The sequence below is a fragment of the Chrysochloris asiatica genome, unplaced genomic scaffold, assembly GCF_000296735.1.
Source record: "Chrysochloris asiatica unplaced genomic scaffold, ChrAsi1.0 scaffold00230, whole genome shotgun sequence".
Taxonomy (NCBI): domain Eukaryota; kingdom Metazoa; phylum Chordata; class Mammalia; order Afrosoricida; family Chrysochloridae; genus Chrysochloris; species Chrysochloris asiatica.
Genome location: NW_006408748.1, coordinates 1,967,316 through 1,988,146, shown reverse-complemented (window position 1 = coordinate 1,988,146; position 20,831 = coordinate 1,967,316). Strand labels below are relative to the sequence as shown.

At 38.1% G+C, this 20,831-nt stretch overlaps 1 protein-coding gene across 1 annotated transcript in view; it reads right to left on the bottom strand.

Annotated features, from left to right (window-relative positions):
- Positions 1 to 19,248, bottom strand: part of KLB (klotho beta) — a 55,404-nt gene extending 36,156 nt beyond the window's left edge. The window contains 2 exon segments of the mRNA XM_006873214.1: positions 18,426 to 19,185; positions 19,187 to 19,248. Coding sequence (XP_006873276.1) covers positions 18,426 to 19,185; positions 19,187 to 19,248 — 822 coding nt within the window.
- Positions 19,249 to 20,831: the final 1,583 nt, after the last annotated feature.

The window sequence follows — 20,831 nt, the reverse complement described above, 5'->3', positions numbered from 1 at the left end:
TGTGAGGGTTGGAAATGTAAAGGTAGGTGTGTTGTAGCAAGGAGGGGAGTGACTGACTTTGCAGTCTAGGAGCGGAGGTCCCTGGGACCATCAAGGGAGAAGAGTGGAGAGCGGGACCCTACCCAGCGAAGAAGTGATGTCAGAGAATGGAGGCAGAGACGATGACGTGGAGAGATGGAGTAGCTGGGGTGGGGACTTTAGCCCCAGAGAGGGAGAGGGACTGTGTGCTAACGACCTGGGGGTTGGGGGGTGCAGGCTTGCAGTGTTTACCCTTTGGTTGGTTGATGATGCATGGAGGGGATTGTAACCATGGCAATGAAATGATATACGATATGATGAAAGTAAAACTAATGTTCTCCCATGTGAACTATCACATAATTCACAATAAAACAGTTTAAAAAAAAAAATGTGCTGCTAATACAAACGGTTAAATGCTCATCTACTACCCGAAAGTTTGGCTGATCAAACCCAGAGTGCCTCAGAAGAGAAGCCTGGAGATCTGCTCCGGGAAAGCCCAAGGAGCATTTCTACTCTGCACACACAGGGGTGGCCATAAGTCAGAATCAACTTGAGGGCAGCTAACAACTTACATGATAGTTTTCCTGGAGAAAGGATCCTTATCTTGAAATCTGCACTGCCTGCTACTAACTGCTAATTAGCTTTATGATCCTTGGCAAATCATTTCTCCTCTCAGCGAACTCAGTCCCCTCCTCTATTGTTGTTGTTGTTGTTAAGTGCCGTCGAGTAGGTTCCGACCCATAGCGACCCTGTACAGGGTTTCCGAGGGTGTAAATCCTTACGGGAGTAGAAAGCTTCATCTTTCTCCCGCGGAGCGGCTGGTAGTTTCGAACTGCTGACCTTAAGGTTCGCAGCCCGATTCGTAACCACTACGCTACCAGAGCTCACGGACTCAAAAACAAGCATCCTGGAATGTTATGAAGATCAAATGAGGCAATGTAAGTGGAGGTTCTTGCATAACAGTAATTGTGAGAATGGCGCAGAACCCAGTGATGTTTTGTTCTGCTGTAAATAGGGTCACTATGGGTTAGAACTGACTCTACAGCACCTAACAACGACAATGTGAATGTCCTATTCGAAGTACTTTGAAGGAGCAAGCTGGAGACTCATGGTGGGATGCCTTTCTGGTCATGAACAGGAGTTTGCAGACAGCTCATGCCCAAGCACATTTGTTCTCCTTTATTTTTTGTAGGTGGTTAAGTTTTTTTCATTGTCATTTGTACTGGGATTAATTTCAGTACTGTTCAATTTATTTCATCAGCTCAGCACTTCTTTATTTTAGCTTCAAGTTTTATACTAATTACAAATGCTGCTTTTCAGATTATTTAACATTCATTTATTTCATATTCCACAAATTTTTATTGGATGTTTGTGGTATATGGATTCTAAAATAATTCTGAGTTATTTTCATAAATAATGATAGCATTTATATGATTGTCATTATTTTAATATTTTGACAATCTTAACTCACCTGGAAATAATATTTCACTCTCATTCTTGTTGTTGTCTTTGTTAAGTGCTGTTGAGTCAGTTCTGACCCACACTGACACTGGTAGGGTTTCCGAGGGGCAGCTAGTAAGCTTGAACTACTGACCTGGCTGTTTAAACTGACTTTGGTGTTCAGTGCATTAACCCACAATACCACACCAGGACCCATTGTTCTTAAGAGGGCGTTAAATACTGACAAAAGTTACTAGCTTTCATAAAGAAAATGCTTACCCATGCTATTTATAATGTCTCAAATTCATGCTTTCCATAGTTGGAATAACTCAGTAATGATCATATTAAATTTCAATTAACAATACTAAATCAATAATATTAAAATAGGTTCATAATTCATAATAAATAAGGATTCATATTTAAAATTAATATTAATCTAAAATGTAGTAAATTTAAAAGATTTTCTGTTCTTCTATTGTGTTTTCAATGAATATATTTTCCAAATTATTCTAATCATGAGTTGTTCTCAATTAGTATAATTTCAAGATTTTTCTGTAGGAATCATATAAAAACTAAACATACTTGTTTCTTCAAAACAAAGGTCTTGTCTTCTTTCCTGAAACTGCGGCTATTGTTACAGAATTCTAACTTCAATTATAAGATTACTAAACCGAATGCCCGAGTCAAAAATCTAATCCTGGCAGCACAAAAGGAAAAACGTCTAGAATGAAGTTCATAATTTAATTAAGTGAAGCATCTGTGAGTTTCTGCACGTATTAGAAGGGAGACTAGAAGAAATCAGGATCAGCTCATTGGTGCTTTTCTGAAGTTCAGGTTCCTTGCCTGAGGAGAACATTTGCTTGTCAGCTTTATAGAAGGTGGAATAATATTTTAAGCTTTCCTTTATTATGTTAACAGTAGTGATCCTGATAGTAATTTTTTCACATAAAAGAACCATTTTTCAGAGTCCTGGTGTGACACTCGTAGGATAAGCACTAACTGGAACGTCGTCAGTACAAATCCACCAGCTACTCCTCAGAAACCCTATGCAGGGTCGCCATGAGTCAGAACTGATTTGACAGCACTTAATAACAATTGAAGGTAAAATGGCTTGCATTAGTGATGAGAAGCCTTTTTCAGGATTTATAAATGAATTGTTTAAGACAGTCAATATAGAAACCATTCTGGAAATTGTAAATAATATGATTATTACAATAACAAAACCAAAACCCACCATTTACTTAGGCCTGCAACCAAGGAGTACTGATGTGGCGCCGTGGGTTAGTGTGCTAGACTGCAAAGTCCATTTGAACCTCAAGGTAGGCGGTTCAAGCTCACCAGCGTCTTCCTGGAAACTCTGTATAGGATCACAATGGGTCGGAACTGACTCGATGGCACTTACCAACAGCAACCAAGGCAGATCTAATGAAGTTTAAGCTGAAGGTCCCTTTACTCTCATGGATCTCTGCTGGAGAAGTCAGGTTGGATCAACAAGCATTTCTAGGTCAGCATTTCGGGTAAATCCCTAGTAGAGATCCCCAGGGAGGAGTGGGGATGGAGGAGGTTTGTGATTTATTCCCTTCATCCTAAGTAAACAGTCACTTTGCATTATATAGTAAAGAATTTTATTTTACTCCCCAGTAATATGGTGATGCTCAAAACAAGGAAACATACAATGAACAATGAAACATGAGCCAGTAACAGTGAATCCTGGTCCTTTGTTTAAAATTTAGTCACATAATCTCTAATCTAATCTCATGAAACTAAGAAGAAACAAGCAATTGTTAAGTGCCTTCAAGTTGGTTTGAAACAAGCAATAGACCCACCAAATATCAGAAGACCCAGGCTTTCATTAGCCTCCTGGTTGGTTCTCTTAAAACCTTTGTAAGCAACACTACTGGATTGCTCAGTAATCACTTTATTTCTGTGATTCACTCTTTTCTTTTATTTACTTATCTATTTGGTGAAAATCGACACAGCAAAACATACATCCATTCAACACTTTTTACATGAACAGTTTATCGACTTTGGTTGCATTACATTGTGTCACCGTTCTATCTCTACCCATATTGTCTCGCCACTATTAACTTAGACTCTCTGCCTCTTAAAACTTTAATCTGCGTTTTACATTTACTGTTGGATAAACACTGGACTGTTAACTACAAGGTTGGCAGTTCAAACCCACCAGCCGCTTCCCAGGAGAAGGATGAAGTTTTCTGCTCCGGTAAAGATTTACAGTCTTGGTAACGTTGTACAGGGTCACTATAAATTGGAATCAACTCTGTGACACTGGGTTTGTTTGGTTGCCTATTTAAGGGACCCTGATGGAGCAGTGGGTAAGCACTTGACGATCAGCAGTTTAAACCTACCAGAGGCTCCTGGAGAAAATATTACTGCCTTGGAAACCCTATGGGACAGTTCTACTCTGCCACAATGAGTCAGAATTGACTCAATGCCAATGAATTTGGCTTTTGGTTGTTCATTTAATTTCATATAGAGAAGGTGAACCTTCTGTATTAAATGAGCTAAACTGTTGCTTGGTTATGGTTCATTCTTTACTGGTAGAGTAAGTTAGAAGATTCTGATTTACTTCAGCATCCCCAGTGGCGTAGCGGGTTACGCATTGGGATACTAACCCTAAGATCAGCAGTTTGAATCCACCAGCTGCTCTGTGAGAGACAGATGAGGCTTTCTTCTCCCGTGAAGATTTACAGCCTCGGACGGAAACCTCATCCTGAGTGGCTGAGTTGGGATGGCACACCACTACCACTATTTTTCAATAGTTTTTGTTTTAATTTGTTGTTGTTGTTGTTAAGTGCCATCGAGTCGGTTCCGACCCATAGCGACCCTGTACAGGGTTTCCGAGGGTATAAATCTTTACGGGAGTAGAAAGCCTCATCTTTCTCCCGCGGAGCGGCTGGTAGTTTCGAACCGCTGACCTTAAGGTACGCAACCCGATTGGTAACCACTACGCTTTTGTTTTAATATGGACCACTTTTTAAATGTTGCAGTTTTGTTTTGTTTTTCAGTAAGAATTTTCTATGCAATTGGTCATGTTATTATATATAGTACAGTAATATAAAGTTTTCCTCTGCTCAGAGTTCAGGATATCTAGCACTGTTTCCATTCATTACGATGTGGTCTGATCCTCATTTGGGCCTAATTTTCCATGTATGAGAGTGCTCACATCAAATCAAGCTGTTTAAATAGGACCACAATTATTATTGTCTGAGCATTTATAATTACATTTATTTAACCTCTTGTTAATCATTCACTAAAGTATAACTTTTTCTACTTAATGGTTAGAAAAAGTAAATAATGCTCTTTTGAAGGTTTTAGAATACCATTTTGTAGCCTACAAATCTATTTTTTTACATGCTTCATATCTAACATTGGCATTCAGACTATAAAAACTGTCTTTGCCAACTCTTATCCATAAGCAGCTTCCATCATTTTTGTTTTCAAATTTGATTAAAATTATCTATAGGAATACTAGTTTTAATTTGTTTAAGCAGTATTTTCTATATTATATTAGAGATGTCTTAGGTCCTAGTATTGACTGTTTTACTTAATCTAATTGATATTTCCAAACCAACTCGACGGCAGTTAACAACAACAGCAAATGATATTTCCTAGGACACATACAGATGATTCAATATAACCTTAAGGAGACATTGAAGTACTTGGAAATAACAATTGAAATGATATGTGCCAGCCTGATCTTGAAGTCGAGGAACAGAGGACCCTGGGGCCATCAAGGGAGAAGAGCAGGAGTGTGGGACCCTACCCAGAGAAACAGTGATGCCAGAGATTGAGGTAGAGATGATGAGGTGGAGAGATGTAGTAGCTGGGGACTCTGGACTCTGGGAGGGAGAGGGGCTGTATGCTGACGGCCAGCAGGCAGGCTTGCAGGGTGTACCCTTTGACTGATGATGCATGCAGGGAATCGTAATCATTGCAATGAAATGAAATAAGATAGGATGAATGTAAAGGTAATGTTCTCCCATGTAAACTGTCACATAATTCACAATAAAATCTTTAAAAATAAAGAATAAATGATAGGGCCAGTGAAAAACTTTAAGGTTAACAAATGAATCAAGGTTCAGATTCTGTGAACAAGCAAAATCTGTAGATAAATGATTTCAGTCTCATTAAATAGTAAAGTCTGATAGGTCAACATCAATACAAATAGCTGACATAGATTTTGAGCCTGTAAGTTCGTCTTTTTTTGTGTAAAATTTTCTTAACTGAAGCTAGTAGCTGATTTAAAATCATTAAATCTCGCTACTGTGGCTCATGCAGACCTGATTTGAATTTGGCTGTAACACTTAGCAGCCGTGTAACCTTAGGCAAACTGTCTCTGGGCCACAGCTTTACAGACTGTAGAATGGGTATAATAACTTTCTGAAAAAGTTGATGTGAGAATTAAATGAGATAATATAGGAAAAACACCTATTATAGTTTCTGACACTACAGTTGTTGTTATTGTTGTTAAGTGCCACTGAGTTCATTTCCACTCACAGCAGCTATGTATAGAGTTTCCAAGGAGTGGCTGGTGGATTTGAACCGCTAATCTTGAGTCCAGTGCTCTTTGTATAACCACATCAGGACTCCGGCACTGCAGTAGGGACACAATAAACTATTCCTCCTCTAATAGTAATGATTAACAATATTCTGATTTGTTGTTAAGAGCCATCAAGTTGGTTTCAACTCATAGCGACCCTGTGTAGGGTCTCAAACGGACGCCTAGTGAGTTTGAACCACCAATCTTGAACCGCTGACCTTGCAATTCAAAAGGCTTTGCAGTCTGCCGCATTAACCCACAGCGTCACACCAGGACTCCTATAGTATGATTGTTGTTGTTGTTGTTGTTGTTATGTGCCATCGAGTTGGTTCCGACCCATAGCGACCCTGTACAGGGTTTCCGAGACTGTAAATCTTTATGGGAACAGACAGCGGCTGGTAGTTTCGAATTGCTGACCTTAAGGTTCACAGCCCGATTCGTAACCACTACGCTACCAGAGCTACCTATAGTATGACAGGATGCCTAAAAAGTATCTGTAATAATTGTCTTAATCGTTGTTTTAGAATTAAGACTATTATTTCTCTTTCCTGTTCTCTTCTGTGTTGTTCCTTTTTTTGCTATGGGAGTGGAGAGATGGTGGATAGTAAAACCCCCGCCCCCCGTTTTTTTAAAAACTTTTTTTCCTGTCATTTATTGACAGAATATTTTGGGTTACTTTTTAGCTATTGTTGTTGTTAAGTGCTGTCAAGTTGGTTCTGATCCACGGCGACCCTGTATAGGGTTTCCAAGGAATGGCTGGTAAGTTTGAACTGCCTTGCTGTTCACACTGACCTTGCAGTCCAGCGCACTAACCCACAACCCCACACCAGGAGCCACTTTTTAGATATAAGACTTAGCAAAACTAATTTTGGTATGTTATTTATTCTCTTGCAACTCAATTTTCCAGTTTTAACAAGAGTGTTAAACCCCCGCCCCCCTTATTTATTTAGTTTTTGAAGTCCCTTATATTTTTCATGAAAAAAAAAAAAATCCAGATGACCCCTGAAGATTTGCTTGTATCTAACCAAAAGTAGAGCAATAAGCAACATCATGGTAACTAGAGAAAATATTGAAGTTGTCAAGGATTTAATTTTACTTGTACTCAAAATCAATGCCCATGGGAGCTACAGTCAGAAAATCAAAAAACATCTTGCATTGGAAAAATCTGCAAAATACCTGTCAAAAGTGTTCAAGAGCAAAGCTGTCTGAGGACTCTGGTGAGTCTGACCTACAGTTCATTCATTTTTCAAATGTTTATTGAACTCTTCTCTTGGGCAAGGCAGTGCCCTTGTTGTTATTGTTGTGTGCCCTGGAGTGTTCCGACTCATATTGACCCTGTACAGGGTTTCTGAGGCTGTTAATCTTCATGAGAGCAGAAAGCCTTATCTTTCTCCCGTAAAACAGCTGGTAGTTTTGAACTGCTGACTTTGCGGTTCGCAGCCCGATTCGTAACCACTACGCTACCAGAGCTCCTTAGGCAGTGCCCTAGATACTGGGAAAATGTCAAAAAACAGCAAAAAACTGCCCTTCCTAGAACTGATGATATTCACCCCAGGACATTGGACGAGACACAAATCATCCTGAGCCTACTTACACCATGGCCATTCCAATGACCTCATATGCATGTGAAAGCTGAACAATGAATATGGAAGACAGAAACGAGTTGATGCATTTGAATTACAGTGGTGGGGTAGAATATTGAGCATGTCTTGGATTGCCAAAAGAACAAACAAATCTTTTGGAAAAAGCACAGGCAGAATGCTTCTTGGAAGTGAAGATGGCGGGGCTTCATCTCACATTCTTTGGGTAGGTTACTAACAGGGGACCAACCCCGGAGAAGGACATCGTGCTTTGTAAAGTAGAGGAAAAGAGGAAGACCCTAATGAGATGGCTTGACACCTGCTGAGTTGCAGCAACCCTGGGCTGAAGCACAGCACTACTGTGACAATGGTGCCGGACCCAGTGTTCTGTTCTGTTGCACATAGTGGTGCTGTGAGTTGGAACTGACTCAATGGCATCTAACAAGAACCACAAAGCAATCTAAAAGGGCTCTTGCTAGTATTTTCATTTCAAAATATTATGCTTAATCTTCATGTTATTTGATGGAGGCTGGACAAAAAAGAGGCTTAAAAATAACATTTGATCTAAATACTGTGGATGTCTTGATGTCCAAGAAATCAGTTGCAGCAGTCTGTTGGCAAAGAATGCTTAGTCACTAATCATGTGAATGATGATATTTTCACAGCTGTTTTTGCAGTTTTAACGCAAGTTTTGGTTAAGAATTTCGACAGAGCCTTTAAGAAGAATACTACCTAAAAGAGGTTGTTTTATTTTCTCTCATTTTTAAAGACAAAAATATCTCTTTACTTTCCTATCTCATTTTATTTTTAATTATGGAAGTTGTCATAATACACAAAACTAGAAAGACAAATAGAATGGACCCTGAGTGACATGTTACACAGCTTAACCATTGTCAACATTCTACAGCAAGAGTTGCTCCTCGAAACCCTATACAGAATTGCTGTGAGTCGGAACTGACTCAACAATCACAACATATCTATATGGAGTCCAGGTGTGGGGCTGTGGTTAATGTGTACTGCAAGGTTGGTGGTTCAAACTCACCAGTCGCTCCTCGGAAACTGGAACCGACTCAACGGCACACAACAACATATATATTTAACTAGACCTTCTTTCTTGTCTCTTTGAAAAAAATTATTGTGAGTGAATAATTCTTATCAGGACTGATTGTGAGGGTTGGAAATGTAAAGGTAGATGCTTTGTAGCAAGGAAGGGAGTGATTAACTTTGCAGTCTAGGAGTGGAGGTCCCTGGGACCATCAAGGGAGAATAGCAGGACCCTACCCAGAGAAGCAGTGATGCCTGAGATGGAGGCAGAGACGATGAGGTGGAGATATGGAGCAGCTGGGGACTTTAGACACAGAGAGGGAGAGGGGCTGTATGCTGACGACTGGGGGGCAGGCTTGTAGGGTATACTCTTTGGTTGGTTGATGATGCATGGAGGGGATTGTAACCATGGCAATGAAACCATATACGATAGGATGAATGTAAAAATAATGTTCTCCCATGTAAACTATCACATAATTCACAATAAAACATAAAAAAAATAAAATTATTGTGGTAAGATATATAAGATAAAAAAATTACATTTTAATCATTTTTAAGTGTACAATTGTTGTTAAGTGCCATCAAGTGGATTCCGACTCATAGTGACTTTGTATAGGGTTTCTGAGGAACGGCTGGTGAGTTGGAACTGCTGACCTTGTGGTTCAAATCAACCTTGAGGTTGAGTGCTTATCCTACAGCCTCACGTTAGGACTCCAAGTGTGCAATTGTTGTTGTTAAGTGCCATCAAGTTGATTCCCACCCATAACGACCCTGTATAGGGTTTCCAAGGAGCAGCTGGTGAGCTTGAACCAGTGACATTAATGTTGTGAAATTATCATCACTATTTCCAAGGTTTTTACCACCCAAAACCAACCTCAATATCCCTTAAGAAATAACTCACCATTCTCTATTCTCCCAGCCCCTGAAAAACACTTTTGTCCCCATGCATTTGCTTAATCTAGATATTTTGTACAAATAGGATATTGCAATATTTATCTTTTTGTATCTGACTACTTCACTTAGCACAATGTCAAACTTGGTTTCCAGTTTAGTAGAAAGAAGCATATTTAACTGATTTGCATGTCCTGAAAAGACTATATGATATTTATACCAGAGTATGTGTTAGTGTGTGTGTGTGTGTCTGCAATTCACTTCTTCAATTCCAGGTGAAATCCTTTCTGGGACAAGGAAGATCTTCTTTAAATAGAAAAGAATCCATTTAATTATTTGCTGAATACCTAACATAAGCCTAGCATTGTGCAAGCTTTTCTTGGGGATGTTACTAAGGGTGTTAAGGCAAACTTCCTCAGAAAGGTAGGAAAATAGGTAAGAAATGCAGTGTCATCTCAAGCTTCGGAACAAGTTGGTGAGACCTTGACCGAGATTAGGGTTTCTCAACAGCACTTGTCCTAAGAACCTATTTCACAGATTAAGCAATCTCTTTATCCCCTCAGGAATTTGAAAAGTAGTTTCATCATCTGTGTGTGCTATACCAAAAAAAGCATTTTAAAAATTTATATTTTATTTCATATAAGTATACTTTTAAAAAAATTGTAAATTTATTTATAAGGGAATTTAGAATATTTGTATAACAAATGATGACTATTTAAAGCATTTACTATACAAAAACACAAATATTGACATTTTCTCATTGAATAAATAATGCATGTTATTTAACTTATTTTGTTGATTTAAGATTGTAGACACACTCGAGAATTTTTTGGTAATTTAAAAAATGACACTGTGTTTCATTTTAGGATGAAATATGCATATTAAAATATAGACTGAAATTCATGCATTTAGTGGTATGTACGTATGGGTCGGAACCGACTCGACGGCACAACAACAACAACAACCTCTGGTAAACCTACTTCTTTTTGGATGGACAATAACATTAGGTGAAGCACAGGTGAAAACATTTAAAAATTTTTTAAATGCTACATATTTGTTTTAAGGGCATTAGAAAATACTGGTTACTCATTTATAGTGGAACATAAAGAATCCTTTCAAAGTAAAATTTCAAACAATGTTTTAGTAAATAATAGTACATGTGTTACTTGGATACACCCCCCCCCCCCCAAAGACAACAACAAACAAAACTTCCTGACACATGATGTTATGGCATAAAAAATGGGTAAAAGTTGCCTTTGCAACATCTTGTTTGAATTTTTGAAGTTTGCTTTAAAAGAGAAATAAGTTTTAAATGAAGTTTAATACTTTGTAAGTAAATGATTCTATGCTAGAGATGACTAGAGCAGTTCTACCAAGTATTTTATGCATGATGCAAAGCCCAGAGGGACAGTCTGGATCCTCAAATGGGTAAACTCAGCTAGATATAATCATGAATATAATTTCTCCTTTTAACACTTTTAAACATTGCTTTTCTTCTAAAACAATCCTAAGAGGCTTAAAATGAATTTTGAGATTATATATGGTATGCAATTTATAGATCTGTTCAAATTTCTTGAGATAAGTTTATAAAAATTATTACCCTTTTATCCTTTTCATTAATTGGTTATGTTTCAATACTTTTTATGCTTCATGTCTTTAAACATTTTTTTTTTTTTTAAATTATGGATACAAATCTGGTTCTCAACAGGAAACAGTTTTGCTTTTGAGGAGACATTTGGCAATGTCTGGAGACATTTTTTGGAGTCCTGGTGTGGCACTGTAGGATAAACACTGTAGATTAAAACCCACCAGCTGTTCTTTGAAGACCCTATACAGGGTCAGAACCAACTCAACCACATTTAACAACAAGAAGAGACATTTTGGGTTGTCACAATCCATATTATGTATGTATGTGTTGGAATGCTACTATTTTCTAGTAAGTAGGGGCCAGGAATCCAGCTAACATCCTACAATGTACAAGACATGCCCCTATAACTAAGAATTACCTAGCCCCAAATGGTAACAGTGCCCAGGTTCACAAACCTTGGTCTAAAGTAAACAGTGTATATCTATAAAAAAGAACAACTTAAAAACATGAAATGGTCAAGAGCACCCTGGAAGTTGGCAGTATTCAGTGGAGTAATACACTAAATGAGTTACTATTTCTTAAACAAACTCACCACCCCCAGTCTCTGTGCATGCTTACTCAAAGGCTTTCAGATGCCCCAATTCAAGGGTGGAATCTACAAATTTGAGTTATTATGTATATTTACTGATTTAAAAATGGAATGAAAACATATACCATAACTGCCTTTATTAATAGGAATCCTTGGACACCTTCATAGACACCTGAGACTTTGCTGATCTAAGGGATGAGGACATGGCCCAACTAGGCCAGAGTCTACCTCTGGGATTTAAAATACGAAATATGGGAAAAGAGAAGTCTTTTCCTCTACAAAGAAGAGAATGACATTTACCTACAGGTATAATGGTGATGGGAGACTGGGACCAATGGTGTACTAAGGGTATACTGGTTCCTAGGTCCAGTCATCATCATGGTTTGGTTACTGAATCAGAAAATTGCTCCTTTTTGTGTAAGCCAACCAGAATTAGGTTCTATCACTCACAACCCTGAGTCCTAACATGCCATCAGATGAATAAGCAATATTTCAAAATTAACAATAATGTAACGAAATACAAAGATTGAATTTGAGCTTGGTTCTTTGACTACAAGGTTTAAGACAGAAATCCTAAACTACTCATTCAGCAAATATTTTTACCTAGCATGTATCAAATACTATGCAAAGTGCTAGAAATATAAGGACAAATAAAGAATAGTTTTCTCTCATTTCAAGAAACTCTCGGTCTAGTTGCTGTTGTTGTTGTTGTTAAGTGCCGTCAAGTTGGTTCTGACTCATAGCGACCCTGTACAGGGTTTCCAAGGAGCAGCTGGTGAGTTTGAATTACCAACCTTGTGGTTCAAACTGACCTTGCTTTCCAGTGCTTTATCCCACAGCGCTACACCAGTACTACCTCTAATTAGGGAGCTAGAAAAAGTATCACACAGTCTGAGGAAGCAAGCACACCTTATTATGGAAGCCCACTGATAGACACTTAACCCCAAAAGATTAAGAATCTCTTAGAAGTGGTGCCTACCTGAGTTTTGATGGGGTATACAGGAGAATATGAAGAGCATTACAGCCAGATAGAACAAGATAGTAGAGTGAAGGGAAAGAGCACCCCCAGTAGCTCATTATGGTGAATCAAAGGGCTCAAGAGGGTGGCATTAGTGGTGAGGATGGGTGAGTGGTACAAAGGAGGCTGAAAAGAGGTTGAGTGTTGCCTCAAGAAGGTTTTGGTGAAAACTGGGACTTTTTCCTAAAAGCTACTAATGGATTTTATGTAGGGGAGGGACATGATGCAAGCTAGAATCATTACTCTGGAAAATGGAGATACACAGAGTCACTGTACCAAAAAGAAATGATCAGTGTTCAACCGTTTCAAGAGGTAGCATATGATCAAGAGCCAGTGATCCTGAAGGAAGAAATCCAGGGTGTATTGAAGGCATTGGCAAAGAACAAGGCACCAAGAATTGATGGAATAAAAATTGAAAGCATACAACAAACTGATACATTGGAGGCACTCACTCATCTATGCCAAGAAATTTGGAAGACAACTATCTGGCCAACTGACTACAAGAGATCCATATTTGTGCCCATTCCAAAGAGAGGTGACCTATCGGAATGCAGAAATCACCGGACAACATCATTGATATCCCATGCAAGTAAAGTTACTAAAGTTAATTAAAAAAATGGCTGCAACCAAACATTGACAGAGAATTTCCAGAGGTTCAAGCTGGATTCAGAAGAGGCTGTGGAACGAGGTATATCATTGCTGATGTCAGATGGATCTTGGCTAAAAGCAGAAACTACCAGAAAGATGTTTACCTGTGCTTTATTGACTACACAAAGGTTTTCAATTGTGTGGATCATGTCAAGCTATGGACAACATTGAGAAGTATGAGTATTCCAGAACACTTCACTGTGCTCAAGAGGAATCTGTACCTAGACCAAGAGGCAGTTGTTCGAACAGAGCTTGGGAACACTGAATGGTTTAAAATTAAGAAAGGTGTGTCCCAGATTGCATTCTTTCACCATACTTATTCAATCTGTATGCTGAGCAAATAATCTGATGTCAGATGGATCTTGGCTAAAAGCAGACGATATCAGAAAGATGTTTACCTGTGCTTTATTGACTACACAAAGGCTTTCAATTGTTTTGATTATGACAAACTGTAGACAAATTGTGAAGTATGAGTATTCTGGAACACTTAATTGTGCTCATGAGGAACCTGTACATAGATCAAGAGGCAGTTGCTCAAACAGAACAAGGGAACACTGAATGCTTTAAAATTAGGAAAGGTGTGTGCCAGGATTGCATTCTTTCACCATACTTATTCAATCTGTATGCTGAGCAAATAATCTGAGAAGCTGGAGTATATGAAGAAGAATATGGCATCAGGATTGGAGGAAGACTGCACTATGTAGATGATACAACCTTGCTTGCTGAAAGCAAAGAGGACTTAAAATACTTACTGATTACGATCAAATCCCACAGCCTTCGGTATGGGTTGCATCTCAATGTAAAGAAAACAAAAATCCTCACACTGAACTAATAAACAATGTCCATATAAATGGAGAAAAGATTGAAGTTGTCAAGACTTCATTTTGCTCAGATCAACCATTAACACTCAGGAAAGCAGCAATTAAGAAATGCAAACAATGTATTGCATTAGGCAAATCTGCTGCACAAGATCTCTTTAAAGTGTTGAAGAACTAAGATGTCAGTTTGCGGACAGAGGTACGCCTAACCCAAGTCGTGGTATTTTCAATAGCCTCACATGCATGTGAAAGTTGAATAGTGAATAAGGAAGACTGTAGAAGAATTGATGCATTTGAGTTGTGGTGTTGGAGAATATTAATTACCATGGACTGCTAAAAGAACAAACAGATCTGTATTGGAAGAAGTACAACCAGAGTGCTCCTTGGAAGCTTGGATGGCCAAACTTCGTCTCTCGTACTTTGGACATAATGTCAAGGAGGGACCAGTAACTGGAGAAGGACATCATGTTTACTGAAGCAGAGGGTTGGAGAAAAAGAGGAAGACTCTCAACGAGATGGATTGGCGCAGTGGTGACAGCAATGAGCTCAGGCATAGCAACGATTGTGAGGTTGGTCCAAGACTGGGCAGTGTTTTATTCTGTTGTGTATAGGGTCACTATGAATTATTACTGACATGTGGCACCTCACAGCAACAATATGGCGCTGGAGGATAAGCACTGGACCACAAGGTCGGTTTGAACCACAGTGTCGGTGGTTCAAACCCACCAGCTGCTCCTCAGAAACCCTACACAGGGTCACATTGAGTTGGAATTGACTCGATGGCACTTAACAACAACAACAACAATGAGTACCGGGCAGGGTTGTTGCAAAGACACCAGACAATATTTGCAGCCATGATTAAAGCAGGTGCTGTTGAGTTGATTCTGACTCTTGGTGACCCCATGTGTGTAAGAGTAGAACTGTGCTCCAGAGCGTGTGCAATGGCTGAGTTTCTGTAGTAAATCACCAAGTGAATGTGAACCTATAACTTTTCAGGTAGCAGTTGAGCATATTAACAATTCTTATTATTCGAGGACTCCAAAACCAAGATTACCTGTTTGATGACAGCCAAACCAGATTATGCATCCTCATTGTGTTCTAGATGCTGTTAAAAATCCAGTGGAACCCCCATTAGTAAACATGTTTGTGCAGAGATTTTACACAGGTTCAGCCTCACTTTAAGGTAAATACCCAGATCTATAATCCAGTCAAATCTTAATTCCATGTTAGTTTCAGAACTGACTGGATCTTTCAGGTTTCCTCCAAACCAGGACATCTCAGAAGAAGATGGAGCTTTCAAGGTCATCCTAGAACTAAAATGACCTCAGTAACTGCAAAAAATCTTTTTATTATCTGAGGATTGGGGAATAAGATGGTTTATAATTATCTATGGAGTCCTAGTGTGGCGCTGTGGGATAAAGCACAGGAACGCAAGGTCAGTTTGAACTACAAGGTCGGCGGTTCAAACTCACCAGCCACTCCTTGGAAACCCTATACAGGGTTGCTATGAGGTGGAACTGACTGGACAACACTTAATAACGACAGCAGCATAATTATCTATGAATTTAATTTACATTAGGTTTATTTAAACCCACAAATGCTCTGACTGAGAACTCATCTGAAAGAATGCTTTTTCTGGGTTATAGGTTAAGAAAGAAAGATTTTGTGGCAACATGAAGTATCAATTTATTTTTTTATATGTTGAAGAAAGGATAAGAGAGGGGATAAGTGGGAGAAACGAGTTCACCGCAGGCTTCCACACCATTGCCAAATGTCTCTCTGGTGCTATAAGTCACTGGGTTAGACGGTGCGTTTCACTTTCTGGCTGATTTCAAGGGACCCCTGACACCATTTAGTTAAATCCACAATTTCAAAATCTTAAGAAGATAAAAGAAGTCAGTTGAAAAATACCACTACTTAAAAATGTAATCCCTCAATTTAAAGCTGTAACATTTACCCCACTGTTGGAAAGTGCTAATATTAAAGGCAACAACTTATCTTGAACTAAAATGAAATGAAAAACATCTGAAAATATAGCATTCTGTCAGCTAAACTTGGAATTAATATCTATTTACTCCTTAAAATCAATTTTTTAAAAGTTTTTATTATATAGACAGTTTTTAAGGCATGTTTAAAATGAAAATTCTAATTACTAATATTTTTCTAGTAGCCAAAACCTCTTCAGTAATTTAAAATGCTTCTTTATGAAAAAGTTAAACATGTATGTATGTATGTATTTGTATGGTGGTGGTGGTTGTGTGCCTTTGAGTCAGTTCTGACTCATAGCGACCCTGTAGAGGGTTTCCAAGGCTGAAAATCTTTTCTGGAGCAGAGAGCCCCGGCTTTCTCCTGAGGAGAATTCTGCTGGTGGATTTGAACTGCTGACCTTTCTGTTAGCAGCCCACAGCTCCTTCATGTATTTGTATAGAAAACTTTAAAAGAAATTATTAACAGTTCCTTAGGGTTGGGCCGGACATGTTGGAGAAAGGAAGAGGGAATTAGCTTTTTTTACTTTATATCTTTTGGTACACTCTAATTTTTTAAAAATTACATGAACATGTATTATTTTTAATAATTTAGGAAAACTATATAAAAATAATATTTTTTTAGCTTACATATGCAAAATCTTAATAGCTGTAAGTTTTGACCACTTAAGGTCTTATTTTGCTAAATCAAAGTATAATCACACATTAATAATATGCTTTGTATAGAACTCTATTCACATATATGCAAATGAACTGGGGGGGAGGGGAAGCCATCTGTTTACTGTAAGATCATATATGAGTGGACCCATAGCATGAGTGCCCTTGTAGAATAATCCAGAAAGTGTCAAGGGAGGAGAAGGGCTAGCAGGTATTTTCTAAGTAAAACATTTAGTTATGGAGAAATTTTCTGTTTCTACATATTTTTCTATTTCTTTATTTCAACATTTGATTATGAAAATTTTAAATAATTTCTCCTATCACAGTTCCTATTCATAAAGATAAAAAAAAATTGTAACAGGTGTTCAGAGTAATTTATTTTTCCCAAGAAATCTATTTGACTTACAGAATTAAACCTGCTTCCAGATATTAGCAGTCTCAATGTGAAGCTAAATCTCTTGGAAATTCCTGAAAGATTACTCTTTTTTTAAGTTGGTAAATACAGACATTTAGCACTTAATTATGTGATCATTTATAAATCCCAGGTTCATAACAGATGCATTTTACTCTATAACCTTAGGCAAATGATTGAAACTTACTAAGCTTCAGTTCCCTCATCTTTAGAATGAGGATCATAACAGGACTCAGTTCCTAAGGTTGTCACGAGGATTTATATGATAATGCCTATAAGTGCTTAATGTGGTCTGTGGCGCACAGTAAGTACTGAGTAAACATTAGCTGCTATTTTACTTGAATTGACACTATTGTTTTAATGATTTTCTTATTTACCAACACTGTTTTGAAATATTTACTATTTTCCCTATATTCATATTACTTGTTTAATTTTAACTATCAGAAAATTAATCTCATCTTTTCTGCAATGTTACACAAATCAAGCCAATTGTGAGGTACATTTATTTCAATTCCTGTAATTTAATATACATCATTTGTTGTTGTTCAGTGCCATCGAGTCGGTTCCGACCCATAGCGACCCTGTACAGGGTTTCCGAGGCTATAAATCTTTACGGGAGCAGAAAGCCTCATCTTTCTCTCACGGAGCGGCTGGTAGTTTCGAACTGCTGACCTTAAGGTTTGCAGGCCGATTCATAACCACTACACTACCAGAGCTCCTTATACATCATTTAGGTAACGTTTATTTTGTTCTCAGTAGTTAAGTACTACTAGAAATACAAATCCATGTTAGAAAGGATCTTGCCTGAACATAATTCTGAAACAGCTGCTTGTTGACAGAGAGGGATTTCAACAACTGAATTTCTAAAGTGCTAGTTTTCCACAAAATGAAAGCAGTCTCCTATCTCACACTCTAATGCATTATTGTGGGTTTAAAAATAATCTCAGAGTACAAACGAAACCAACCGGATTGCTGCATTAATATTATCTTATATTAAATTATGTTGACTTTCTCATTTGAATTTTGAAGATGGAACTTGTGCATTGGCCTAAAACTAGTTGAGTTGATTTTAATAAAATGAGTATTTAAACAGGAGGCACATTTTTTACTGTTTCTGTCTAACTCAAGCCCTGTGCATTGTGAAGTTCCAATAGAAAGCCATCTGTACCGTACCTTGATGAGGTTGTGTCCCACAGCGTAGACAGCTGCGACCTTTCCCTTTTCTCCAGGGGCATGCATACCTGTACCATACCCATGCCAAGCAATGAGATATGGGTTGTGAATTGTAATCCAGTATTTGACGCGGTCCCCAAACATTTGGAAACAGTATGTGGCATAGTCATTGAAGAAATCTATGATGCTTTCATTTTTCCACCCCCCATATTTTTCTTGTAAAGCCAAAGGCAAGTCCCAATGGTATAAAGTAACTACAGGTTCAATGTTTCTGAGAACTAGAGCATCGAGAAGATGGTTATAGTACTGGAGACCTTTTGCATTGGCAACTGTTACTATTCCATCAGGGAAGAGTCTTGGCCAGGAAATTGAAAACTGATAAAAAGAAACTCCTAAAAAATCCAGAGCCAATAAGTCTTTTTCCAGAAAAATGTAGCTGTCACTGGAACCATGTGTGCTATTGACATTTTTCAGGTGTGTATGGATGAACTGATCCCATATAGAGGGTCCTTGTCCATCCGTCTTCCAATTCCCTTCCACTTGAAAGGCACCAGTCCCAACACCCCAGAAAAATTTTTTAGGAAAAGTGTCATAGAGAAACAGCTGACTTTCATTTACCGGACTAAAATGAGGCTTTTTAGACCAGGCAGATCTTCCGTCTCCAGAGAGTCCAGTAACAACAGCTCGTAGAAGAATGAATACTGACAGGATGACAGATCTTTGCAGTTCCCCGTTGGACATTGTTTTCCTCTAGTGTGTGTTCGTCGGTGCTGAAGAAAATCCATTCATTCCCTGGAGATCTTGCCACACAGCCTTACTTCATTTGCCACGAACTGCTGGACTGTCTTATCAAGCAAGCTTCAGTAAAAGCTTGTGATTGTAAAGCTCTGTCAATGATTAGCCTGAACTGTTGAGACTTAGGATGGGTCATAGAGAGCAACTGAATTTGAGGGAGGTGGCCCTATTCCAGTCACCAACATGTTTAGTTCTCTCTCATTATGGAAAAATGAGATGAAAATGCATCAGTGACAATCGTTTGATTGTGTAACTGCAACACACAAAAGCAACAAATCCAAGTCAATGAAAAATGCCATATTTTCTGTGTAGTGTTCCACATTGACCCAAGTCTTTTCTGAATGTTTAGAATAAGATACAAACCTATTCTAGTTCTGTTATTTCTTGCATAGTAATATTATTGGTTTATATTTCAGAAAAGAAATCTTATATACAGGTGCATTGCATTTTTAGATACCAGTAGTAGTTACAAACAAAATATTATTCTTCACAAAAATGAAAACACATGCAAAAATAGTCTTAATAAATGTGTGACCTATTTTTAGAAAATTATACAAATGTATTGATAGATTTGAAAACACTTGAATGAAGAATTATAATATTTTCTAAATGGAACAATTTAATTTAGAAATTTTATGCAGTTCTCATTAAAATCTCAAATCTCCAATTTTAGCTTAAAAAATGATTAAGCTAAAAAATTACCTAATTATTGTTGTTGTTGTTAAGCGCCGTCAGGTAGGTTCCTACTCAATAGGGACGCTGCATAGGGTTTCCAAGGGTTTGAACTTCACACTGACCTAGTGGTTAACAGTCCAGTGCTTTTCCAACAGTGCCACACCAGTTATTAATAGGTAATAATTACAAAACACACACACACACAAAAAAAACAAAACCCAAATCTGAAAATCAGTGAAAGTAAAAAGGACATTCAGATAGTAAAACATAGGAAACCATGACAATTTTAGACAGCATGATTCCGAAACACGACAAAAATAAGAAAATACTACACAGAATTTAGAGCCGCCAAATAAACCTTGAGAAAATGAACACTTTTAGATAGTTGAGGTTGTGCATATCAAAGAGAGGCTAAAAACACAAAAACAAACCCATTACATGGAGTGGATTCCTACTCATAGCGGCACTCGAGGACACAGCAGAACTGCCTCACAGGGTTTTCAAGATTGAAACCTTTATGGAAGCAGACTGCCACATTTCTCCCACAAAACAGTGGCATTCAAATCACCACCCTGTTTGTTCTTTGCTGAGCACTTGACCACTGTGTCGCCAGAGCTCCTTAAGGAGAGGCATCGTAGTTAATAGTTTAGTCTTTGGAGCTAAACTGAGTTTAAATACAGCTGTGTTCCATGGGACAAGTTATTAAAGCTTCTGAACTTCAGTTTTATCTTTTGTATGAAAAGCCATAATAATGGTATCGACTTTGTGGATAAGCCACACTATTTGAGACATTTCAACAAATGGGCACAAGGCTGAAAGTGCTCACTTAGCTATGTCAAGAAATTTAAAAGACCTGGCCAACTGACTGGAAGAGATCCGTGTTGTGCCCTCACAATTAGATCAATATCATGACAGAGAAAAGATTGAAATTGTCAA